Below are 26,372 nucleotides of genomic sequence, written 5' to 3' on the forward strand. Positions count from 1 at the left end.
TGTTGCGATACAAACAGACACATACTCTAATTAGAAGGAATAAACAAGTCCACCTGAAAACCAAGTAAATGATTGACACCAGGCACAACCAATTAGGAAACGAGGACTCCCATAAAAGAAAAACCGGCAGGCAGCCCACCAAACTGCCCTGACGAAGATCACCCCCAGTTTGGAGATCAAAACGCATTGGCCACCACAACAGCATCTGTCATACTGCCTAGCACACTTTCCCCAGGAGACCGCCTGGCTTTGACCTCAGCCGAGCTATGTGGTTGCCAGGGAACCAAGCTCTAGCTGCGACTCGGAGAAGAAGGAGACCGGGATGACCACGTCACTTATAACGTCTGCCCGTGCCTCACTCATTCCCATCTAGAAACTGGAGACACATAAAAGACCAGGCAAATCTCTAAAAACACGGACTTCATTCTGCTTCAATTAGGAACGCCAAGAAACAAAACCTCTGTTTACCAAATTCTTTTTGTTCACTTCAGGACTTTTTAAACAGCCAAATGCCCTGTGAACAAGAAAACAGTGAACTCTTTTTATACCACATACAGTGAACATTATTGACCTTAAAAATATTTTGGGATGTTTTTTGTTCATTTCTATGCACTAGTCTGCACCTATATCCACATATGATACATTTTATTCTCTGAACTTATATGTCTAAGATTTAAATGTTTGTTTTTATGTTTTAAAAATCATACGGTTTTAGAGATATTACTTTCATATTTACATACCATATCATTTATTTTAATAAATATTAAACAGCATTATCATTCACTCCATATTCCTCTTTCATTTCATTACACTTACTAAGAGACATATTATTTTTAATCCTATTTTTAATTTGCTCCAGCATAAACATAAACCTTTTATTACTAACCCCTGTGACTTTGGAAAGAGACACAAATCCTTTGCAGGCAGCATTAAAAATAATTAGTCTTTACATTGAGACCACCTAAGGGAGAGCGCGGTTAAAGTCCCGTTTCATAGTACATACAGCACCTCTTGGAATATACATGTAGCATGAAATATGTGGGAGAGACCAAATAACTTTGAAACTACATATACAAGAATACTTTTGATATATTACAAATAAAGTGGAACATCATGTCGTCTCTAAATGTTTTATTCGTCATCACCACTCCAAGCCTGAGGAAATTACATTTAGAACTATTGAACAGGTTACAATCGGAGAAAGAGGAGGAGATGTTCTACACAAATTATCCAGAAGAGAGGTGTTCCGGATATTCGAACTTCAAACCCTGTCATCTTTAATCTACGGAATTGCACATTTTCTTTAAATAACATCACATCATCCTTTTGACATGAAGTTAGGAAAGATATGTATTTCTTTTGAGTACACATAGATGATCATTTTGTTGTGTTAGATGAAGATTTTAGAGATATTTTCACCTTTTATATATTTATGATGCTACATTTTGATGTAGTTTAACTTTTGTTATATTCTAAGAAGAACGTTGGTCAGACATAAAGGGCAAAATGTAATAGGATGCGAGTTTTAAAAAAATAAAAGTTTAGCACTAAACTTGCAATTTTTCACATCTCACACATGTTTCACGTTGCATATTTCTCGCATTCCCGCAACTCGCAATGGCCACACTCACATCCAGATGTTTTCCCATGGAAAACATATAACTCGGCCACGGTAATAGAGTGCAAATTTTAAACTCGCACAGAATTGCTAAAAAAACACTCACAAATAATAGACCTGCTTCAGGCTAGTGAGTTTAGACTGAGCAGGTGTGTGTTTCACAGAAGCATGAACAGATTAGTGAGATCTGTGCATGCTTCTGTGTGTAAAAGCTAGTAATATGTTAAAATGAAAAAATTCACGTGGTGTCCCCCCCTAAAAGCACAACTAGCTCCAGGATCTGTGAACCTGTCCTGGTTGTTGAAATATGGGGGACAAAATGAGTAGGGCTCCCCCCTATTAGCCACAACTAGCACCAGAATCTTTGTAGCGGGGTGTAATGCCATAGCCATTGTACAATCTTCACAGAGACCCCCAGCCAAAGCATTCAACACACCCAGCTAGTCAGCCCAGGACAGGGATCACTGGGGAGTGGGGAATCTGCCAATAAAGGGTCCCCTCTCTGGCCAGTGGGTGCCGAGTTGATAGTCTAAACATTTAAAATAATATTATCTTATACTGGAGAACTAAAGGTCCAAGCAAGCCTCCCCCACATGCTGGTACTTGGAGAACCACAAATACCAGCATGCAAGGTATTAAGGGTCCACTGGTACCTCTAGTTCACCTGCATAATAAATAATACAAAAAAGACAAAACTCACACACTGTGACAGTAAAACTTTAATACACTCACACTCACACATACTCACCTTGTGTTAAGGTATAGATTGTGTCCCCATTTTCCAGTAGAATCCAGAATGGGACCTGTAAAAAAACAAAAACATTCTCACCTACACCTTGATTCCAGTTCTCTTCATTTCCAGTAGGCAGCCACAGTCTTCTTAAAATAAAAAAACAAGACGTGTGGACCACCAGACATAGGGCCTGATTCAGAGTTGGAAATAGAGAGAGATATCTCTCTCAACTGATCATCTTGGTGAAACCATGCTGCACTGCAGGTGGGGCAGATTTAAAATGTCAGAGAAATTTAGATTTGGGAGGGAGGTGGCTAAACTGACCTCTAATTGTAGAGTAATAATAAAACTGTGCAGTATTTGTGGGCTACATGTAAAAGCAGCCAGTATTTACCCCACATGCAAAAAAAATATGTATTTACACCCCTTGCATTGCAATATGGTTTGTCCAGGTACACAGTTAAGTGCTATCTCTCTCTCTATTCCCAACTCTGAATCAGGCCCATAGTACCATTAACTAAGGAGGGTACTTCGCGAATGACGCTCCAGCCACTGCATTTCCCATAGAAATGGCTGAACGTTCATTGGCTGAGAGAGGTGAGCTTCTCAGGAGTTTCCCTCATTGACTTCAATGGTGGGAAAGCACTTTAGTAACCATGCGGTTCCCACCATTGATATCTTTTTAATATTTAAGTTCTTTCCATGTGTTTTACTCTGCTACTTTAAATCCTATCCTTGTTTATTATATTATTTTGCTATTATTTTTTTTTTATATTTTATTCCCTTTGTTTTATATTAGATGGCCATATTTATTCTGGACTTTTTAAGAATGATTTTTTTGCCCCACTCCAAGATGGTCACCGATGACTAAGTGTGCCTATTAAGATGACTGCCGGAACATGGAAAATGGAACCTGGAAAATTAAGCCAGTGCCTGTAGTAGAACAATTGAGGACAGCCGGTGGCCTTGTATAAAACTCTGGTGGAATGTACACATACAGTACTAACGGCAGTACTGAAAGTACATTATCAATACGTTTGGTGGAACTTATTGTGGAATGCTGACCATGACTTCCGGTTTCTGGAAGGAGAGTCATGCAGCACGATATGATGTATGATGGGTGTCCAGGGCATTAGGTTACTTCCAGTGGAAGCCATAAGTGACATTATGAATAACTGCCTGAGCAGAATTTATGCACTATTTAATTATATCAAACAGCAATGTGGCCTAAAATTGGAATGGGATATTGTGGGATTTTGCATTGTAATCTAAAGGTTAGCTGATCCATGTCTGGCAATAGGCTATACCCTATTGGTTTATTGGGGGGTATAAATATCAGACCCTGCTCACTTCCTCCTTATGCCTTGAGGAAGATACACATCAAAGTATCGATACCTATTGGATAGGAGGAATATTCTTTGGGATGCAGTTGGACTTGACCTGGTAGATGGACGATGATTTCCGGGGACACCTGGGTAACATCTGTAACACTGTTCTTTTATGTGAATTCCGGAATGCTGGTGGAACTCAAGAAGCCAAAGAAGGATCTAATATTAAGGTCTCCTGTTATCTACTGGGTTTAACCCTCTCCCACTGAATGCTTATATGTCATGTGTAGACCATCATATGCCATAAGAGAGCCTGGACCTATTTATAAGTGACATTATGAATAACTGCCTGAGCGGAAATTATGCCATATTGGATTATATCAAACAGCAACATGGCCTAAAATTGGAATGGGATATTGTGGGATTTTGCATTTTAATCTAGAGGTTATCTGATCCATGTCTGACAATACGCTATACCCTATTAGTTTATTGGGGAGTATAAATATCAGACCCTGCTCACTTTCTCCTTATGCCTTGAGGAAGATACACACTTAAGTATTGAAATGCGTTGGTTAGGAGGAATAATTCTTTGGGATGCAGTTGGACTTGACCTGGTAGATGGATGGTGATTCTGCGGACACCCCGGTAACATCTGTAACACTGTTCTTTTGTTTGCTATTGTATCTGGTAGACAATTACACCGGGTGAGAGCCCATTGCAGCCTTTGTTGTATATTTTAATGTTTTATCATTTTATTAAATACAGTTTCACACTATTAGAGGTTTTCCATCTATTTTACTGTATGTGAGTTCCAAAATGCTGGTGGGACTCAAGAGGACAAAGAAGGATCTAATATCAAGGTCTCCTGTTATCTATTGGGTTTAACCCTCTCCCACTGAATGCTTTTTTGTCAACTATAACATGTATCATATGCAGTAATAGAGCCTGGATATATTACCTATGTTTATTTTAAGTGTTTAATTTACTGCACTATGAAAAGACTTGTTTGTTTCTTTGAGCTGGAAGGATCGAGTGAAACTATCACATTAAGGATACAGCGCTGAAGGTTATCCAGTGTGGGACTACATTACCTGCTTTAGCGCCTAAAGGACTCATTGGTGATATTGTTGTTTAATGTTAGTATCTTGGCAGTGTGGGGTGACACTCCCCAGATACTACACGACACTACAAGACACTGAAGAGTCATATTGGCCACTCTGAAGCAGACTGGTTATATTCACAAGTTCATTATTTAGTTTTCATCTTCATATTCATGATGGATATTGATCACAGTAGACCATCCAGGGGTACAGGGGTATTTTAAGAGTGGAGAGAGCCCATGTGCAGACTCACTGTGAGCCCCCTCCTCTCTGGCAGAGCAGTAGATTCATGTTTTGTGCCAGAATCTACTGAGCATGCGCAAGTCACTGGGAAAATGGCCGTCACCGCCATCTTCTCTGTGATTTTTGCTGCTCTGCAGTGCCAGCCTGGTGCTATGGAGCAGCAATCTGGAGACTGCGGAAATGTAAGCTTAACTATATATGGGTGTAGGGCAGTGGTGGAGAACCCTGACACTCAAGCTGCTGTGGGACTACATATCCCAGCATGCACTGCCAAAGTTATAGCATTCCCTAATAGCAAAACTCTTTCAGAGCATGCTGGGAAATGTAGTCCCACAGCAGCTGGAGTGCCAGGGTTCACCACCACTGCTGTAGGGTGTGCAGTATGGGCCCCCTTGGACTCAGGGACCAGTATGCACCGCACACCCCACATCCATTATAGATATGCCGCAGGGGAAAGTCCTATTACAGGTTGAGTCTTCCATATCCAAAATGCTTTGGACCAGGGGTATTTTGGATAATGGAATATTCCATATTTTGGAATAATTGCATACCATAATGAAATATCTTGAGAATGGGACCCCAATATACACACAGAATGCATTTATGTGTTATATACAACTTATACACACAGCCTGCAGGTCATTTTATACAATATTTTCAATAATTTTGTGGCTCAGGCAAAGTTTGTGTATAGAAATTAAATTCATTTATGTTTCATATACACCTTTACACACAGCCTGGAGGTAATTTTACACAATATTTTCAATAATTTGTGCCTTAGACAAACTTTGTGTACATTGAACCATCAAACATCAAAGGTTTCATTATCTCAGTCATGCCAAAATTATTCCATATTTCGGAATATTCCGTATTTCTGAATATTTTGATATGGGAGACTCAACCTGTACCTCATTGTTATTGTGAAGTACAGTGACTATTTATTGTCTGAATTGAAACATTTTTCCTAAGTACTCTATATTCAGAGCGGTTTTCGCAAAGCAGAGCAATTTTATACCACTGTGCATGCATCAAGGTCCATCACTGTAGTCGCACACTGCATGTGATTGTAAGTCAGGGCCCCGTTTTGGGGGAGGCAACGGGTGTTTCAGCTAAAAATGCGGGTGTGTCTCAACCGTTTTGGGGGTGTGTCACATCCTGCATCTCCGATCCCATACACAGGAAACATAGCTCCGGTGTCTTGGTTATTCTGAGTGACCATAGATTCACTTATGGAGATAATGATTGCCTGATCTGTGTATGATGTTGCATATGGGTACACAGGTGCGGACAGCTGCGATGGCTCAGGTGGGTGTCTCAGTACAAGTCCCGGTGGCTGTCACATTGTCATATTTTCTCACATCGACATCTGTGATAATCGTGGCAGCGGCAGCATTAGCGTACAATTCTAAATGAGGCCCATAGTGTGATAGACAGATAAGGCTAAACTCAGGAGAAAAGGAAAAAGATGGGAGCGCAGAAAGATTACAATAAATTACATTTAATTGCACAAATATATCATAGGTATACAATAAATAATAAATTATATTCATAAAAATACAAGGATTCTACAGTACCAAACAGTGATTCCAACATAGAATAAATGAGCACTGGTGCCTTCTGCCACTGTATCAATATAATAGTCTGTCAGACTTTACGAGATATAAAGTATTATTAGCTGAAATCCATGTCATAGTGCCTGTGAGACGTCTGTTGGAACAAATTGCAACATGCGCACTGAATTTTATAGTCGCCTCTGTGAGGCTAATGAACAATGGGCCTGATACAGCAAGAATCGCTAATGCGATCGCGGCGGCAGTCACTCACGCAGGTCTGCTGCGAAAGTATGGAAATGCATTTAATCACAAAGCACTCACACGGACAACATGTAGACACCCACTTCCCCTCTCTCACATCCGTAGTACCATGCAAACCTCCTCAAACATCGAGTACCATCGACCCCTCACGCAGAATTACAGCAGCCCTCACCTTACCTCTAAATTTCTAACCTCGTTGCACGCAGTGAGTATTCAAGCTGCATATGCAATCGCAGAGGTTAATTTATGCACGCCAATGCAACAGCGTTCAAACGGACAGGCGCACCTGCGTTTCTCTGACCACCCCCCCGTCACCACCCCCAAATGCTCACTGCCTATCTATCATTCTGCAATGGTTCTATGTGGTCTCTGTCATCGCAGTGCGATCGCAGTGGTGCCTTTGCGTGCATGCACTGCGATGCATACACATGCGTAATACGCAACAATCAGTCATCTCCATATACGCTCTAGCGATCTTTGCTGAATCAGGCCCAATATTCAGAGTCAGGGGCATTCTAAGAGAGGAGGAAACCCATGTGCAGCCTCCGTTTGGGCCCCTTCCTCTCTGTCAGCGCACTGGGTGCAGTACTTCCTGGCTTCATGCCAGAATCTACTGCGCATGCATGGGTCTCCAGAAAAATGGTGCCTGTGCCTTTTTCCTGGGAACTTCTTTTCTGTGCATGTGTGAGTCCCCAGCAAAATGTCCACTGCCATTTTCCCTGTGACCTTTTGCTGCTCCGCAGTACCGGGCTAGCGCTGTGGAGCAGCACACTGGAATCTGCGGAAAGGTAAGTATAATTAACTATGGGTGCAGGGTGTGTGGTCTGGGACCCCCTGGACTCAGGGGCCATGTGCACTGCACACTTTGCACCCATTATAAATACACCCCTGTTCAGAGTGTGTCAAAAGTGGAGGCTGTGCTGACTAGGCGTACTCACATTTATATATACAGTATAACCACTGAGATTAAGAATTGATTATCAATTTCTGCAAATGACTGAGCACCGTGTGCCATTGCCTGGAAGTGCTACACGTTTGATGCTACCTGGACAGGGGCGTCTGAGAACAGGATCCCCAAATGATTATGTGCTAATATCACAAATAAATTTGTCACAATGTACAAAGCATAAGTCTCTCACAGTCACTATCTGCAGTGATCGCTCTCAGCTGGAATGCAGCAACAATGACAGGGCAGTGCTAACACTGTCTTAATACTGGGCAATAGCAGTATCCCCCTACCAGCATATGTAAGCAGGGGTAGAACTTTGGGAAACAATAGATGCGCCTGCCACTGGGCTCCAGCACTGAAGGGACACCTCCTCCATTGCCCACAATATATTCACCCCACTTAGGGCTGCAACTATGTACTATGAGTGTACCATCACGGCCGCCCAATACATGGCACCTCTTCCCGGCACCTGAGAAGCCACCATACACTAGAGGAGAGCTCCGTATCAGACCATCAGCGGCCGCCTCCATCTACAGTATCTATAGCCTGTCCCTACTCATTGGTGTTGCTGCTCCTCAGCAGATTCTATTGTCAGTGTGACACGTTTGGCGCCCCCCTCACCCACAACTTTCTGTCTCACTCTTCCATGGCATCACTGACGTCACTAGGGGGGTGCAGGGGGTGCGGGCCACACTGGGTGACACCATCCAAGGGGGTGACACCAAAATAGCGGAGCTGCTCTGCTATTTTGGTGCCACCCCAGTCGGATGGTATCACCGTGACATGGAGAGAGGAAGGAGAGAGATTGTGCCCTGCCCCAGCAGCTGCAGGAATGCTGGGGAAGCCCACTGTGTGCCAAGAACGGGAGGCATTAAGGCCCCCTGGATCGGCACACATAGGGGGCGTGGCTTAGGAGGCAATGCCACAGCCCTTTCATGAAGCCACACCCCCTTTAGAACGTGCACCAATGGTGTGCAAAGCATTTCAGTCCTGCTGTACTGAGTGTTACAGAGGTAAGTGACGCCTCTGCATGGCATGTCTATCTTCTGTGTGCAAATGCAGGTATATCTGCTTACGAAATGCTATGTTACAGTGTCAGCGGCTGTGATGGGGTGGCCACCAAATTATAAGTTTCCTCCGGGCTTCTGGGATTTATGCCACTGTATATAAGGTAGTGGTAAGAGTCTCCTGATGTCTGGCAGACTATTATATTGACACAGTGTCAGGAGGCACCAGTGCTCATTTATTTTATTTTTTAATTCCTGTTTGATACCGTAGAATCCTTATATTTTTATAGAAACTACACCAGATTCACCTAATGGTTAGCCAAATGTGGGTGGTGACTGGCCAAACCCATTAAGCATGGGTACCTACCACTGCATTCCCCAGGGTGGCCCCTCTTGCTCCAGTCCGATACTGCTATTTTACATTTGCTATTACTATTCTTACTCCAGTCCAACACTGCTGTTTCACCTTTACATAATGACATACTAATGTCATGGAAGGTTTAGGGTCATCATTAACTACTCCACTCTGCTACATAGTAGCATCATGCAGGTCTTACATTGATCCACCACATTCTCCTCACTAAAGAAGGACAACAAATGTCACTGTAGCCCTTATTTATTCCTGCATGATGTATATACAATGTATCAAATCCTAGTCTGTACCACTTACAGCTCCTCTAGTTATGAGGTCAGTCTTTGATGTCACAAGGTTCTACCTCACATACACTGGTCTTGGAATACATAGCCTTGAAGTGGATCGCTACTATGGTTTTTGAAGTCTAGTAAGAACAGAACCTTTTGTTTCCTTTTGGTCGCTGAACATTAGGAACAAGTCGCCCTTTCAGACACCAAGGTTTCCTAACATTTTTCTAGGCTAAAATATAGGCCACCTTTTCGTAATACAGTCAAGACTGTGATGTAATGTAGAACTCCCTATGGAGACATACACAGTACAGAATCAATGGTTAATGTAATATTATATAGAAGCCAACCGCGCTGGATTTAGCACTAGGCACTGTAGACTTCTGACTAGGGGGAACTGAGACTGACAGGTGCCTTTTTTTTTGCAGAATCCATGGTTGCACAATGGCTAGTATTGCTGCCTCACAGCACTGGTGTTATGGATTCGATTCCAAACCTGGATCGTATCTGTTTGTATGTTTCCCCCATGTTTGCTTAGGTTCCCCCAGGTATTCCATTTTTCTCCCACAATCCAAAAATTCTGGAAAATTAATTGGCTTCTGTCAAAAGTTACCCATAGTGTGCGTGAGGTAGGGAATATAGATTGTAAACTCCACTGTTGAAGGGATCGATTGACTAAATGACTCAATATTCTCTGTTAAGTGCAGCAAAATATGTGTGCACTATATAAATAACTGTTAATAAATAAATAAATATTAAACTTATTTTCAGCAGCAAAGTAAAATTAATTAATGGATTAAATGAGTAACAATGACAATAACAAGTGCTAAACAGTTCAGGCTAATTGGTTGGATTCTTTTCACACTGATGTCTTGAGCACAGTTCATGTTCATCTCTTTGGGATGTAGTTCGGTCACATCCTCGATTTCTTTGTGCTCCACCCTCCAGGTCTATGGTTTGATCTGCAGGATTACTCCATCCATAGTGTGTAAAGTAACTTGGGTACCCGGTTACATTGTATGTTGAGGTTGAGAATCGTACACAGCCTACAATCTGTATAAATATGAAGCATAAATAATATCACTATCATATATATAGTACACAGTATGAGTGCTATAAATGAATAGTAAAAAGAAAAATCTGACAAGATTTAGTTTTGTGATTTAGAGGTCTATGTAAAAAGAAACAAAAAGTGGCATTTAAAAAATTGTTGCTCTCTATATTCTCTCCATTTAAACCATTTCATATGGAAGGAATTGACGAAGAAGGAGTATTTGGTATCTGTTGTTTCAAAAACAAAATGCTTATGGACCTTGTTTTCTATGATTAGGAAAAACAAGGAAATTCCACCATTTTTAGTGTTCCGGTTGATCTCTGTGTTCTCTGTTCACCTCACGCAGATTCAGGGTAGTTCCATTAACTGATTATTTAGTATTTTGTCTATATTTGTTGTGAAGTGTTTTATAAACCATCTTTCTTTTCCTAAAATGTTTAAGCATTAATTATATGTAAATTGACCAAAATCGATTAATTTACTCTAAACAGACCACATGCTGATACACTGCAAAAAAAATTGTAAAAAAAAAATTAACTTACCTAAGTCCAGGGACCGGAGTTCGGGGCTCTGATGATGTCCTCCCTCAGGGCGTCAGGTCTCCCATACTGCACTGCGGCCCGGTCATCAGGTGACCGGTTCCCAGTGCAGTATGGGATGTAAGCTGACTGGAGCAATGGAGGACATCAATGGAGCCCGGATCATGCAGGTAAGTACAATTAAAGAGGGGGGCTCGCGATCGCAGGGCTTAATGCCAGGGGGCAGGGCTTAGTGCCGGGGGGTAGCAGCGGCTGGTCAGTGCATGCGTGGGCACTTGTCACGGTATTTTTTGCAAAAATACAGTGATAAGGCTGTGGAGGGGATTCGCAGGGACAGAGCTTTATCGCAAGCAATGTTCCTGCAAGGGATTTTTATTAAGTTCCTGTGATATTGCCTGAATTTGCAATGCAAATTCAGTCGGTAATATCACACTACAATCTGCATTCCCAATGCGGATTATTGTAAATAGAGCCCTGTGTATTGTAACTGGAGCTGCCTCACCTGCAGGAGTATTTAATGTTACAAAGTAGATAGATGCAACAGGAGTGGTTCAGACAAGGCTTTAAGTAAATTAAGATCTTGATGTGGGCACATGGGGATGTTGAAACCTCCATCCACAACATTGAGGGCCTTGTGTGACACAACAATCCATGTCAGTGTCATTTTTGAGGTTTGTGAACCTGGCCCCCCAAAACTTTCTGCAGGGAAAAGGTGCCAGATAAATTCTTTCTACAGCAGTGGGTAATAAAGTATCATGATAGTCGTAATGAAACTATATTGAATAATGCAATATATTGAAACAGGTACTATACTTACCCCAAAAAGTATACCCATCAGCAATCCCAGAGCAAGTACAGAGGCCAGTGCAATGAGGATGATGGACCAATATGGCACTGCAATAAAGAGTAAGTAACAATCTGTATAATGTTTTCAAACTAGTAATTACTGTTTAAATGTCTATAGTATACTGCAGAGCAGGCATCATTACATACAGAGCATGTGTCACACAATTGGACATAACTAAGAGATGTAGGTTTATCCAATGATGAACATAGATATCCATTGTTTAGGAGTCTGTGCCTGCACAGGACACGTGCAGCGGCATTTGGGGGAGGAGCAGGGGCGTGGCTGGTCACTGTTCCCAGAAATGGAGGAGTGTCGGCACCGTTTTCAGGGAAGGATGAGGCCAGGGTCTGCTTCAGCTCCCGCAGCTTGTCCAAAAGAGCAACCATTGGTCAATATGGTTGCGATGGTGCTCGCAAATGCAGCAAGGAGGTGTCTGACACCTTCTTCTGCATTTGCACTTATATGGAGGGGAAAACAAAGCTGTTTGTGTGCAGCTCTGCAATTCTGTCCATGTCTGAATCAGACCCATTGTGTCAGGGATTATATTGTGTGGGAAAATTTGTACAAGTTTTATAATCAACTGTTTAGAGAAGAATTCTATACATTTTGGGGAGGTCATTTAGATAAGATAAATTAGGAAGTAATACTGCACTCACAACTGCATTGGCATTTTCTAAGACATTATACTTACGGTTGTAACTTTCTGCCAGGACAACAGCAATATTAGTTGTAGCTGTGGACGCTGAAGTAGTAGTAGAAGTTACAGTAGAAGTTTGTGCACTATTAGTAATGAGAGCAGCAGTAGTAGTTTGTGATCCTGTTAGTGCTGCAGTTGTGGAACCTGCAACAATAGCCAGAGTTGTAGTTGGAGTAGCTGTAGTTGTAGGAGCTATGGTGATAGCAGATGATGCAGTGATAGTTCCTGCTTCTGTAGTAGTAGATACAGGTGCAGTAGTTATAGTGGGAGCTGCAGTAGTCATTGGTATTACACTTGTAGTTGGTACACTTGAAGTGATAGCTGCAGAAGATGTGGGTGCAGCAATTGTGGAAGATACAGAAGTAGTTGATACAGTTGTAATGAGTGCTGCAGTAGATGTGGGTGCTGTATTTGTGGTGGGTGCAGTAGCAGTTGGTACATTTGTAATGAGAGCTGAAGTAGTCGTGGGTGCCATATTGCTGGAGGATGCTGTAGTAGTTGGTACAGTTGTAGTGAGACCTGAAGTAGTTGTAGGTGCCGTATTGGTGGAGGATGCAGTAGAAGTTGGTACAGTTGTAGTAAGAGTTGAAGTAGTTCTTGGTGCTGTATTGGTGGAGGATATAGTAGTGGATGGTACAGTTGTAGTGAGAGCTGCAGTAGATGTGGGTGCTGTATTGGTGGAGGATGCAGTAGTAGTTGGTACAGTTGTAGTCAGAGCTGCAGTTGATGTGGATGCTGTATTGGTGGAGGATACAGTAGTGGTTGGTACAGTTGTAGTGAGAGCTGCAGTTGATGTGGGTGTTGTATTGGTGGAGGATACTGTAGTAGCTGGTACAGTTGTAGTGAGAGCTGCAGTAGATGTATATGCTGTATTGGTGGAGGATACAGTAGTGGTTGGTACAGTTTTAGTGAGAGCTGAAGTAGTTGTGGGTGCTGTGTTGGTGGTGGATGCAGTAGTAGTTGGTACAGTTGTAGTGAGAGCTGAAGTAGTTGTGGGTGCTGTATTGGTGGAGGATGCAGTTGTAGTTGGTACAGTTGTAGTAAGAATTGAAGTAGTTGTGGGAGCTGTATTGGTGGAGGATACAGTAGTGGTTGGTACAGTTGTAGTGAGAGATGCAGTAGATGTGGATGCTGTATTGGAGGAGGATGCAGTAGTAGATGGTACAGTTGAAGTTACAGCTAAAGTAGTTGTGGGTGCTGAATTGGTGGTGGTAGCAATAGTAGTTGGTACACTTGTAGTGAGAGCTGCAGTAGATGAGGCAGCTGTATTGGTGGAGGATGCAGTAGTAGTTATTACAGATGTAGTGAGAGCTGCAGTAGATGAGGGTGCTGTATTGGAGGAGGATACAGTAGTAGTTGGTACAGTTGTAGTAAGAATTAGAGTAGTTGTGGGTGCTGTATTGGCGGAGGATACAATAGTGGTTGGTACAGTTGTAGTGAGAGCTGAAGTAGTTGTGGGTGCTGTATTGGTGGAGGATACAGTTGTAGTGAGAGCTGAAGTAGTTGTTGGTGCTGTATTGGTGGAGGATGCAGTAGTAGTTGGTACAGTTGTAATGAGAGCTGAAGATGTTGTGGGTGCTGTATTGGTGGAGGATACAGTAGTGGTTGGTACAGTTGTAGTGAGAGATGCAGTAGATGTGGATGCTGTATTGGAGGAGGATGCAGTAGTAGTTGGTACAGTTGTACTGACAGCTAAAGTAGTTGTGGGTGCTGTATTGGTGGTGGTAGCATTAGTAGTTGGTACACTTGTAGTGAGAGCTGCAGTAGATGACGGTGCTGTATTGGTGGAGGATGCAGTAGTAGTTAATACAGATGTAGTGATAGCTGCAGTAGATGAGGGTGCTATATTGGTGGAGGATACAGTAGTAGTTGGTACAGTTGTTGTAAGAATTAGAGTAGTTATGGGTGCTGTATTGGTGGAGGATACAGTAGTGGTTGGTACAGTTGTAGTGAGAGCTGCAGTGCTTGTGGATGCTGTATTGGTGGAGGATACAGTAGTAGTTGGTACAGTTGTAGTCAGAGCTGCAGTTGATGTGGATGCTGTATTGGTGGAGGATACAGTAGTGGTTGGTACAGTTGTAGTGAGAGCTGCAGTTGATGTGGGTGTTGTATTGGTGGAGGATACTGTAGTAGCTGGTACAGTTGTAGTGAGAGCTGCAGTAGATGTATATGCTGTATTGGTGGAGGATACAGTAGTGGTTGGTACAGTTTTAGTGAGAGCTGAAGTAGTTGTGGGTGCTGTGTTGGTGGTGGATGCAGTAGTAGTTGGTACAGTTGTAGTGAGAGCTGAAGTAGTTGTGGGTGCTGTATTGGTGGAGGATGCAGTTGTAGTTGGTACAGTTGTAGTAAGAATTGAAGTAGTTGTGGGAGCTGTATTGGTGGAGGATACAGTAGTGGTTGGTACAGTTGTAGTGAGAGATGCAGTAGATGTGGATGCTGTATTGGAGGAGGATGCAGTAGTAGATGGTACAGTTGAAGTTACAGCTAAAGTAGTTGTGGGTGCTGAATTGGTGGTGGTAGCAATAGTAGTTGGTACACTTGTAGTGAGAGCTGCAGTAGATGAGGCAGCTGTATTGGTGGAGGATGCAGTAGTAGTTATTACAGATGTAGTGAGAGCTGCAGTAGATGAGGGTGCTGTATTGGAGGAGGATACAGTAGTAGTTGGTACAGTTGTAGTAAGAATTAGAGTAGTTGTGGGTGCTGTATTGGCGGAGGATACAATAGTGGTTGGTACAGTTGTAGTGAGAGCTGAAGTAGTTGTGGGTGCTGTATTGGTGGAGGATACAGTTGTAGTGAGAGCTGAAGTAGTTGTTGGTGCTGTATTGGTGGAGGATGCAGTAGTAGTTGGTACAGTTGTAATGAGAGCTGAAGATGTTGTGGGTGCTGTATTGGTGGAGGATACAGTAGTGGTTGGTACAGTTGTAGTGAGAGATGCAGTAGATGTGGATGCTGTATTGGAGGAGGATGCAGTAGTAGTTGGTACAGTTGTACTGACAGCTAAAGTAGTTGTGGGTGCTGTATTGGTGGTGGTAGCATTAGTAGTTGGTACACTTGTAGTGAGAGCTGCAGTAGATGACGGTGCTGTATTGGTGGAGGATGCAGTAGTAGTTAATACAGATGTAGTGATAGCTGCAGTAGATGAGGGTGCTATATTGGTGGAGGATACAGTAGTAGTTGGTACAGTTGTTGTAAGAATTAGAGTAGTTATGGGTGCTGTATTGGTGGAGGATACAGTAGTGGTTGGTACAGTTGTAGTGAGAGCTGCAGTGCTTGTGGATGCTGTATTGGTGGAGGATACAGTAGTAGTTGGCACAGTTGTAGTCAGAGCTGCAGTTGATGTGGATGTTGTATTGGTGGAGGATACAGTAGTAGATAATAGAGATGTAGTGAGAGCTGCAGTAGATGAGGGTGCTGTATTGGTGGAGGATACAGTAGTGGTTGGTACAGTTGTAGTGAGAGCTGCAGTAGATGAGGGTGCTGTATTGGTGGTGGATACAGTAGTGGTTGGTACTGTTGTAGTGAGAGCTAAAGTAGTTGTGGGTGCTGTGTTGGTGGTGGTAGCAATAGTAGTTGGAGTGAGTGCTGAGGTTGATGAGGGTGCTATATTGGTGGAGGATTCACTAGTAGGTAATATAGATGTAGTGAGAGCTGCAGGAGATGAGGGTGCTGTATTGGTGGAGGATACAGTAGTAGTTGGTACAGTTGTAGTGAGAGCTGCAGTAGACGTGGATGCTCTATTGGTGGAGGATACAGTAGTAGTTGGTACAGTTGTAGTGAGAGCTGCAGATTTTGTGCTTAATGTAGTTGTGGAGGACACAGTAGTGGGTGCTGCATTGGTGGTGGATGCAATAGTAATTGGTACAGTTGTAGCGTGAGCAGCAGCAGATGAGGGTGCTAAATTGGTGGAGGATGCAGTATTAGTTAATACAGATGTAGTGAGAGCTGCAGTAGTTGTGAGTAATGTAGTTGAGGAGGATACTATAGTAGTTGATATAGCTGTAGTGAGAGCTGCAGTAGATGTGGGTGTTGTATTGGTGGAGGATGCAGTAGTAATTGGTACAGTTGTAGTAAGAATTGCAGTAGATGTGGGTGCTGTATTGGTGATGGATGCAGTAGCAGTTGGTACAGTTGTAGTGAGAGCTGCAGTAGATGTGGCTGCTGTATAGGTGGTGGATACAGTAGTGGTTGGTACAGTTGTAGTGACAGCTAAAGTAGTTGTGGGTGCTGTATTGGTGGTAGTATCAATAGTAGTTGGTACACTTGTAGTGAGAGCTGCAGTAGATGAGGGTGCTGTATTGGTGGAGGATTCACTAGTAGTTAATACAGATGTAGTGAGAGCTGCAGTAGATGAGGGTGCTGTGTTGGTGGAGGATAAAGTAGTAGTTGGTACATTTGTAGTGATAGCTGCAGAAGTAGTGGGAGCTTCAGTAATAGTAGAACCCACTGTAGAAGTGGAAGCTGCTGTAGTAGGGGTTGTAGCTGTAGTAGTGGGAGCCACTGTAGAAGTGGAATCTGCAGTAGTAGTGGGCGCTGCAGTAGTATTGGTTGCTGTTGTCGTTGTTTGAGCCACTGTTGTAGAGGGAGTTGCAGTAGTAGTGGTTACTGCTATAGTAGTCGGAGCCACTGTAGAATTTGTAGCTGCTGTAGTAGTGGGAGATGCAGTAGTAGTGGTTGTTGCTGCTGTAGTAGTGGGAGCCACTGTAGTAGTGGTTGCTCCTGTCGTCATAAGAGCCGCCTTGGATGTGGAAGCTGCTGTGAGAGTTGCAGTAGTAGTGGGAGCAGCAGTAGAAGGGAGAACTACAATAATATTGGCACCTCCAGTAAATATAAGAGCTGCAGTAGTAGTTGGAGCTGCAGAAGAAGTGGCAGCCAGTGTAGAAGTGGGAGCCACTGTAGAAGAGGAAGCTGCTGTAGTAGTGGGAGCTGCAGCAGTAGTGGTGATAGCTGCTGTAATAGAGGGAGCTGCTGTTGAAGTGGGAATTGCAGTAGTAGTGGTTGCTGCTATTGTTGTAAGAGCTGCTGTGGCAGTGGAAGAAGCCGAAGAAGTGGAAGCTGCTGTGGATGTGGGAGCCACTGTAGTACTGGTTTCTGCTGTAGTAGTGGGAGCCACTGTAGAAGTGGTAGCTGCTGTAGCAGTGGGTGCTGCAGTAGTAGTGGTTGCTGCTGTAGTAGTGGGAGACACTGTAGTAGTGGCTGCTGCTGTAGTAGTAGTAGCAGCTGTAGAAGTAGTTGCTGCTTTAGTTGTGGGAGTGGCAGTAGCAGTGGTTGCTGTTGTCGTCGTGGGAGCTGCTGTGGAAGCTGCTGTAGAAGTAGAAGCTGCAGTAGAAGTAGGAGCCACTGTTGAAGTTGTAATTGCATAAGTAGTGGTTGCTACTGTAAGAGTGGGAGCCGCTGTAGAAGTGGAAGCTGCAGTAGTAGTGGAAGCCGCTATAGAAGTGGAAGCCACATTAGAAGTGGGAGCAGCAGTTTTAGTGGTTGCTGCTTTAGTAGTGGGAGACACTGGAGAAGTGGAAGTTGCTGTAGTAGTGGTTGCTGATGTAGTAGTGGGGGCTGCAGTAGTTGTGGTTGCTACTGTAGTAGTGGGAGCCATTTTAGAAGTGGAAACTGCTGTAGTAGTGGGAGCAGCAGTAGTAGTAGTTGCTGCTGTAGTAGTGGGAGCCACTGTTGAAGTAGGAGCTGCAGTAGTAGTGGTTGCTGCTGTAGTAGTGTGAGACACTCTAGTAGTGGAAGCTGCTGTAGTAGTGGGAGATGCAGTAATAGTGGTTTCTGCTAGAGTAGTTGGAGCCGCTATAGAAGTGGAAGCTGCTGTAGTAGTCGGAGCCCCTGTTGAAGTGGAAGCTGCAGCAGAAGTGGGAGCAGCAGCAGTAGTGGTTGCTGCTGTAGCAGTGGGAGCCACTGTAGAAATGGAAACTGCTGTAGTAGTGCGAGCTGCAGTAGTAGTGCTTGCTGCTGTAGTAGTGGGAGCCACTGTTGAAGTGGGAGCAGCAGAAGAAGTGGTTACTGCTGTAGTAGTGGAAGCTGTAGTAGTAGTGGGAGCCACTGTAGAAGTGGGAGCTGCAGTAGTTGTGGGAGCTGCTGTAGAAGTGGAAGTCACTGTTGAACTGGGAGTTGTAGTAGTAGTGGTTGCTGCTGTAGTAGTAGGAGACACTGGAGAAGTTGAAGTTGCTGTAGTAGTTGTTGCTGCTGTAGTAGTGGGGGCTGCAGTAATTGTGGTGGCAGCTCTAGTAGTGGGGGCTGCAGTAGTTGTGGTTGCTGCTGTAGTAGTGGGAGCCACATTAGAAGTGGAAACTGTTGTAGAAGTGGGAGCTGCAGTAGTAGTGTTTGCTGCTGTAGTAGTGGAAACCACTGTTGAAGTGGTAGCTGCAGTAGTAGTGGTTGCTGCTGTAGAAGTGGGAGACACTATAGAAGTGGAAGCTGCTGTAGTAGAGGGAGATGCAGTAGTAGTGGTTTCTGCTACAGTAGTTAGAGCCGCGGCAGAAGTGGATGCTGCGGTAGTAGTCAGAGCCCCTGTAGAAGTGGGAGCAGCAGTAGTAGTGGGAACAGCTGCTGTAGTAGTGTGAGCCACTGGAGAAGTGGAAGCCACTGTAGTAGTGGGGGCTGCAGTAGTAGTGGTTGCTTCTGTAGTAGTGGGAGCTACTGAAGAAGTGGAAACTGCTATAGTAGTGGGAGCTGCAGTAGCAGTGCTTTCTGCTGTAGTAGTGGGAGCCACAGTTGAAGTGGGAGCTGCAGTACTAGTGGTTGCTGCTGTAGTTGTGGGAGCCATTGTAGAAGTGGAAACTGCTGAAGTAGTGGGAGCTGCAGTAGTACTGCTTGCTGCAGTAGTAGTAGGAGCGACTGTTGAAGTGGGAGGTGCAGTAGTAGTGGTTTCTGCAGTAGAAGTGGAAGCTGCTGTAGAAGTGGGAGCCGCTATAGAATTGGGAGCTGCAGTAGTAGTGGTTGCTGCTGTCGTCGTGGGAGCAACTGTGGAAGTGGAAGCCACTGTTGAAGTCGGACCTGCAATAGTAGTGGTTGCTGTAGAAGTGGGAACTGCTGCAGTAGTGGGAGCTGCTGTAGAAGTGGAAGCTATTGTTGAATTGGGAGCTGCAGTAGTTGTAGTTGCTGCTGTAGTAGTGGGAGCCATTGTAGAAGTGGAAGTTGATGTAGAAATGGAAGCTGCTGTAGTAGTCTGAGCTCCTGTAGAAGTGGAAGCTGCTGTAGTAGTGGGAGCTGCAGTAGTTGTGGTTGCTGCTGTAGTAGTGGGAGCTGCAGTAGTAGTGCTTGCTGCTTTTGTAGAGGAAGCCACTGCTGAAGTGAGAGCTGCAGTACTAGTGGTTGCTGCTGTAGAAGTGGGAGCCACTGTAGAAGTGGAAACTGCTGTAGTACTGGGATCTGCAGTAGTAGTGGGGACTGCAGTAGTTGTGGTTGCTGCTGTAGAAGTGGGAGCCACTGTTGAAGTGCGAGCTACAGTAGTAGTGGTTACTGCTGTAGTAGTGTGAAACACTGTAGAAGTGGAAACTGCTATAGCAGTGGGAGATGCATTAGTAGTGGTTTCTGCTAGAATACTTGGAGCCTCTGTAGAAGTGGAAACTACTGTAGTAGTCGGAGCCCCTGTAGAAGTGGAAGCAGCTGTAGAAGTGGGAGCAGCAGTAGTAGTGTTTGCAGCTGTAGTAGTGGGAGCCACTGGAGAAGTGGAAGCTGCTGTAGTAGTGGGGGCTGCAGTTGTAGTGGTTGCTGCTATAGTAGTGGGAGCCTCTGTTGAAGTGGGAGCTGCAGAAGCAGTGGTTAATGCTGTAGTAGTGGAAGCTGCTGTAGTAGTGGGAGCTGCTGTAGAAGTGGAAGCTGCAGCAGTAGTGGTTGCTGCTGTCATCGTGGGAGCCTCTGTAGAAGTGGAAGCCACTGTTGAAGTGGGAGCTGTAGTAGTAGTGGTTGCTGCTGTAGTAGTGGGAGATGCTGGAGAAGTGGAAGTTGCTGTAGTAGTGGTTGCTGCTGTATTAGTGGGGGCTTCAGTAGTTGTGGTTGCTGCTGTATTAGTGGGGGCTGCAGTAGTAGTAGTTGCTGCTGTAGTAGTGGGAGCAGCTGCAGAAATGGAAACTGCAGTAGTAGTGGGAACTGCTGTAGAAGTGGAAGCCACTGTAGAAGTGGGAGCTGTAGTAGTGGTGGTTGCTGCTGTAGTAGTGGGAGATGCTGGAGAAATGGAAGATGCTGTAGTAGTGGTTGCTGCTGTTGTAGTGGGGACTTCAGTAGTTGTGGTTGCTGCTGTAGAAGTGGGGGCTGCAGTAGTTGTGGTTACTGCTGTAGTAGTGGGAGCCACTGCCGTAGTGGTTGCTCCTGTTGTCGTAAGAGCCGCCTTGGATGTGGAAGCTCCTGTAGTAGTGAGAGTTGCAGTAGTAGTGGGAGCAGCAGTAAAAGGGAGAAGTACAATAATATTGGCACCTCCAGTAAATATAAGAGCTGCAGTAGTAGTTTGAGCTGCAGAAGAAGTGGCAGCCAGTGTAGAAGATGGAGCCGCTGTAGAAGAGGAAGCTGCTGTAGTAGTGGGAGCTGCAGCAGTAGTGGTGATAGCTGCTGTAGTAATGGGAGCTGCTGTTGAAGTGGGAATTGCAGTAGTAGTGTTTGCTGCTATTGCTGTAAGAGCTGCTGTGGCAGTGGAAGGAGATGAAGAAGTGGGAGCCACTGTAGTACTGGTTGCTGCTGTAGTAGTGGGAGACACTGTAGAAGTGGTAGCTGCTGTAGCAGTGGGTCCTGCAGTAGTAGTGGTTGCTGCTGTAGTAGTGGGAGACACTGTAGTAGTGGCTGCTGCTGTAGTAGTAGTAGCAGCTGTAGAAGTAGTAGCTGCTTTAGTTGTGGGAGTGGCAGTAGCAGTGGTTGCTGTTGTCGTCGTGGGAGCTGCTGTGGAAGTTGAAGCTGCTGTTGAAGTGGAAGCTGCAGTAGAAGTAGGAGCCACTGTTGAATTTGTAATTGCATAAGTAGTGGTTGCTACTGTAGTAGTGGGAGCCACTGTAGAAGTGGAAGCTGCTGTAGTAGTGGAAGCCACTATAGAAGTGGAAGCCACTATAGAAGTGGGAGCAGCAGTTTTAGTGGTTGCTGATGTAGTAGTGGGAGACACTGGAGAAGTGGAAGTTGCTGTAGTAGTGGTTGCTGCTGTAGTAGTAGGGGCTGCAGTAGTTGTGGTTGCTACTGTAGTAGTGGGAGCCACTTTAGAAGTGGAAACTGCTGTAGTAGTGGGAACTGCAGTAGTAGTGCTTGCTGGAGTTGTAGTGGGAGCCACTGTTGAAGTAGGAGCTGCAGTAGTAGTGGTTGCTGCTGTAGTAGTGTGAGACACTCTAGTAGTGGAAGCTGCTGTAGTAGTGGGAGATGCAGTAATAGTGGTTTCTGCTAGAGTAGTTGGAGCCGCTATAGAAGTGGAAGCTGCTGTAGTAGTCAGAGCCTCTGTTGAAGTGGAAGCTGCAGTAGAAGAGAGAGCAGCAGTAGTAGTGGTTGCTGCTGTAGCAGTGGGAGTCACTGTAGAAGTGGAAACTGCTGTAGTAGTGGGAGCTACAGTAGTAGTACTTGCTACTGTAATAGTGGGAGCCACTGTTGAAGTGGGAGCAGCAGAAGAAGTGGTTACTGCTGTAGCAGTGGAAGCTGTTGTAGTCGTGGGAGCCACTGTAGAAGTGGGAGCTGCAGTAGTTGTGGGAGCTGCTGTAGAAGTGGAAGTCACTGTTGAACTGGAAGCTGTAGTAGTAGTGGTTGCTGCTGTAGTAGTAGGAGACACTGGCGAAGTGGAAGTTGCTGTAGTAGTTGTTGCTGCTGTAGTAGTGGGGGCTGCAGTAAATGTGGTTGCAGCTGTAGTAGTGGGGGCTGCAGTAGTAGTGGCTGCTGCAGTAGTAGTGGGAGCCACATTAGAAGTGGAAACTGTTGTAGAAGTGGGAGCTGCAGTAGTAGTGTTTGCTGCTATAGTAGTGGAAACCACTGAGGAAGTGGTAGCTGAAGTAGTAGTGGTTGCTGCTATAGAAGTGGAAGCTGCTGTAGTAGAGGGAGATGCAGTAGTAGTGGTTTCTGCTACAGTAGTTGGAGCTGCGGCAGAAGTGGAAGCTGCTGTAGTAGTCAGAGTCCCTGTAGAAGTGGAAGCAGCAGTAGTAGTGGGAACAGCTGCTGTAGTAGTGTGAGCCACTGGAGAAGTGGAAGCCGCTGTAGTAGTGGGGGCTGCAGTAGTAGTGGTTGCTTCTGTAGTAGTGGGAGCTACTGAAGAAGTGGAAACTGCTATAGTAGTGGGAGCTGCAGTAGCAGTGCTTTCTGCTGTAGTAGTGGGAGCCACAGTTGAAGTGGGAGCTGCAGTACTAGTGGTTGCTGCTGTAGTAGTCGGAGCCATTGTAGAAGTGGAAACTGCTGAAGTAGTGGGAGCTGCAGTAGTACTGCTTGCTGCAGTAGTAGTAGGAGCGACTGTTGAAGTGGGAGGTGCAGTAGTAGTGGTTTCTGCAGTAGAAGTGGAAGCTGCTGTAGTAGTGGGAGCCGCTATAGAAATGGGAGCTGCAGTAGTAGTGGTTGCTGCTGTCGTCGTGGGAGCAACTGTGGAAGTGGAAGCCACTGTTGAAGTAGGACCTGCAATAGTAGTGGTTGCTGTAGAAGTGGGAACTGCTGCAGTAGTGGGAGCTGCTGTAAAAGTGGAAGCTATTGTTGAATTGGGAGCTGCAGTAGCAGTAGTTGCTGCTGTAGTAGTGGGAGCCACTGTAGAAGTGGAAGTTGATGTAGAAATGGAAGCTGCAGTAGTTGTGGTTGCTGCTGTAGTAGTGGGAGCTGCAGTAGTAGTGCTTGCTGCTTTTGTAGAGGAAGCCACTGTTGAAGTGAGAGCTGCAGTACTAGTGGTTGCGGCTGTAGTAGTGGGAGCTGCAGTAGTTGTGGTTGCTGCTGTAGTAGTGGGAGCTGCAGTAGTAGTGCTTGCTGCTTTTGTAGAGGAAGCCACTGTTGAAGTGAGAGCTGCAGTACTAGTGGTTGCGGCTGTAGTAGTGGGAGCCACTGTAGAAGTGGAAACTGCTGTAGTACTGGGAGCTGCAGTAGTAGTGGGGACTGCAGTAGTTGTGGTTGCTGCTGTAGTAGTGGGAGCCACTGTTGAAGTGGGAGCTACAGTAGTAGTGGTTACTGCTGTAGTAGTGTGAAACACTGTAGAAGTGGAAACTGCTATAGCAGTGGGAGATGCATTAGTTTTGGTTTCTGCTAGAATAGTTGGAGCCTCTGTAGAAGTGGAAACTACTGTAGTAGTCGGAGCCCCTGTAGAAATGGAATCAGCTGTAGAAGTGGGAGCAGCAGTAGTAGTGTTTGCAGCTGTAGTAGTGGGAGCCACTGGAGAAGTGGAAGCTGCTGTAGTAGTGGGGGCTGCAGTAGTAGTGGTTGCTGCTATAGTAGTGGGAGCCTCTGTTGAAGTGGGAGCTGCAGAAGCAGTGGTTAATGCTGTAGTAGTGGAAGCTGCTGTAGTAGTGGAAGCTGCAGCAGTAGTGGTTGCTGCTGTCGTCGTGGGAGCCTCTGTAGAAGTGGAAGCCACTGTTGAAGTGGGAGCTGTAGTAGTAGTGGTTGCTGCTGTAGTAGTGGGAGATGCAGGAGAAGTGGAAGTTGCAGTAGTAGTGGTTGCTGCTGTATTAGTGGGGGCTTCAGTAGTTGTGGTTGCTGCTGTATTAGTGGGGGCTGCAGTTGTAGTAGTTGCTGCTGTAGTAGTGGGAGCAGCTGCAGAAATGGAAACTGCATTAGTAGTGGGAACTGCTGTAGAAGTGGAAGCCACTGTAGAAGTGGGAGCTGTAGTAGTGGTGGTTGCTGCTGTAGTAGTGGGAGATGCTGGAGAAATGGAAGTTGCTGTAGTAGTGGTTGCTGCTGTTGTAGTGGGGGCTTCAGTAGTTGTGGTTGCTGCTGTAGAAGTGGGGGCTGCAGTAGTTGTGGTTACTGCTGTAGTAGTGGGAGCCACTGCAGTAGTGGTTGCTCCTGTTGTCGTAAGAGCCGCCTTGGATGTGGAAGCTGCTGTAGTAGTGAGAGTTGCAGTAGTAGTGGGAGCAGCAGTAAAAGGGAGAACTACAATAATATTGAAACCTCCATCAAATATAAGAGCTGCAGTAGTAGTTTGAGCTGCAGAAGAAGTGGCAGCCCGTGTAGAAGATGGAGCCGCTGTAGAAGAGGAAGCTGCTGTAGTAGTGGGAGCTGCAGCAGTAATGGTGATAGCTGCTGTAGTAGTGGGAGCTGCTGTTGAAGTGGGAATTGCAGTAGTAGTGTTTGCTGCTATTGTTGTAAGAGCTGCTGTGGCAGTGGAAGGAGTTGAAGAAGTGGGAGCCACTGTAGTACTGGTTGCTGCTGTAGTAGTGGGAGACACTGAAGAAGTGGTAGCTGCTGTAGCAGTGGGTCCTGCAGTAGTAGTGGTTGCTGCTGTAGTAGTGGGAGACACTGTAGTAGTGGCTGCTGCTGTAGTAGTAGTAGCAGCTGTAGAAGTAGTAGCTGCTTTAGTTGTGGGAGTGGCAGTAGCAGTGGTTGCTGTTGTCGTCGTGGGAGCTGCTGTGGAAGTGGAAGCTGCTGTAGAAGTGGAAGCTGCAGTAGAAGTAGGAGCCACTGTTGAAGTTGTAATTGCATAAGTAGTGGTTGCTACTGTAGTAGTGGGAGCCACTGTAGAAGTGGAAGCTGCTGTAGTAGTGGAAGCCGCTATAGAAGTGGAAGCCACTATAGAAGTGGGAGCAGCAGTTTTAGGGGTTGCTGCTGTAGTAGTGGGAGACACTGGAGAAGTGGAAGTTGCTGTAGTAGTGGTTGCTGCTGTAGTAGTAGGGGCTGCAGTAGTTGCGGTTGCTACTGTAGTAGTGGGAGCAACTTTAGAAGTGGAAACTGCTGAAGTAGTGGAAGCTGCAGTAGTACTGCTTGCTGCAGTAGTAGTAGGAGCGAATGTTGAAGTGGGAGGTGCAGTAGTAGTGGTTCCTGCAGTAGAAGTGGAAGCTGCTGTAGTAGTGGGAGCCACTTTAGAAGTGGGAGCTGCAGTAGTAGTGGTTGCAGCTGTCGTCGTGGGAGCAACTGTGGAAGTGGAAGCCACTGTTGAAGTCGGAGCTGCAATAGTAGTGGTTGCTGTAGAAGTTTGAACTGCTGCAGTAGTGAGAGCTGCTGTTGAAGTGGAAGCTACTGTTGAATTGGGAGCTGCAGTAGTAGTAGTTGCTGCTGTAGTAGTGGGAGCCACTGTAGAAGTGGAAGTTGATGTCCAAGTGGAAGCTGCTGTAGTAGTCTGAGCTCCTGTAGAAGTTGGAGCTGCTGTAGAAGTGGGAGCAGCAGTAGTAGTGGTTGCTGCTGTAGTAGTGGGAGCCACTGGAGAAGTGGAAGCTGCTATAGTAGTGGGAGCTGCAATAGTTGTGGTTGCTGCTGTAGTAGTGGGAGCTGCTGTAGAAGTGGAAACTTCTGTAGTAGTGGGAGCTGCAGTAGTAGTGCTTGCTGCAGTTGTAGAGGAAGCCACTGTTGAAGTGAGAGCTGCAGTACTAGTGGCTACTGCTGTAGTAGTGGGAGCTGCAGTAGTAGTGGGGACTGCAGTAGTTGTGGTTGCTGCTGTAGTAGTGGGAGCCACTGTTGAAGTGGGAGCTGCAGTAGTAGTGGTTACTGCTATAGTAGTGTGAAACACTGTAGAAGTGGAAACTGCTATAGTAGTGTGAGATACATTAGTAGAGGTTTCTGCTAGAGTACTTGGAGCCGCTGTAGAAGTGGAAGCTGCTGTTGTAGTCAGAGCCCATGTAGAAGTGGAAGGAGCTGTAGAAGTGGGAGCAGCAGTAGTCGTTGTTGCTGCTGTAGTAGTGGGAGCCACTGGAGAAGTGGAAGCTGCTGTAGTAGTGGGGGCTGC

At 45.3% G+C, this 26,372-nt stretch overlaps 1 protein-coding gene across 1 annotated transcript; it reads right to left on the reverse strand.

Annotated features, from left to right (window-relative positions):
- Positions 1–264: 264 nt before the first annotated feature.
- LOC148502464 (uncharacterized) lies at positions 265–26,265 on the reverse strand. The gene is made up of 7 exons (XM_088449800.1): positions 26,211–26,265; positions 22,871–23,185; positions 22,158–22,408; positions 20,223–21,977; positions 16,434–16,465; positions 14,052–16,191; positions 265–369 (listed from the first exon to the last, which is right to left on the reverse strand). Exons 1-7 carry the CDS (start codon positions 26,263–26,265, stop codon positions 265–267), a joined length of 4,653 nt encoding a protein of 1,550 aa, XP_088305926.1.
- Between the last annotated feature and the right edge of the window lie 107 nt (positions 26,266–26,372).

Source organism: Taudactylus pleione, unplaced genomic scaffold, assembly GCF_031769625.1.
Source record: "Taudactylus pleione unplaced genomic scaffold, aTauple2 ptg000496l, whole genome shotgun sequence".
Classification (NCBI taxonomy): domain Eukaryota; kingdom Metazoa; phylum Chordata; class Amphibia; order Anura; family Myobatrachidae; genus Taudactylus; species Taudactylus pleione.

Excerpts from the sequence above, each read along its gene's own strand:
- LOC148502464 (XM_088449800.1), bottom strand. The coding sequence starts at position 26,265 with ATGGGCTCTGACTACAACAGCAGCTTCCACTTCTACAGCGGCTCCAAG. Across the intron at positions 23,186-26,210 it reads CAGCGGCTCCAAGTACTCTA|CAGCTCCCACTACTGCAGCA; the intron begins GCAGAAACCTCT and ends CCACTTTTACAG. Across the intron at positions 370-14,051 it reads CTTCAGCTCTCACTACAACT|ATGGGAATGAGTGAGGCACG; the intron begins GTATCCTCCACC and ends TCCAGTTTCTAG.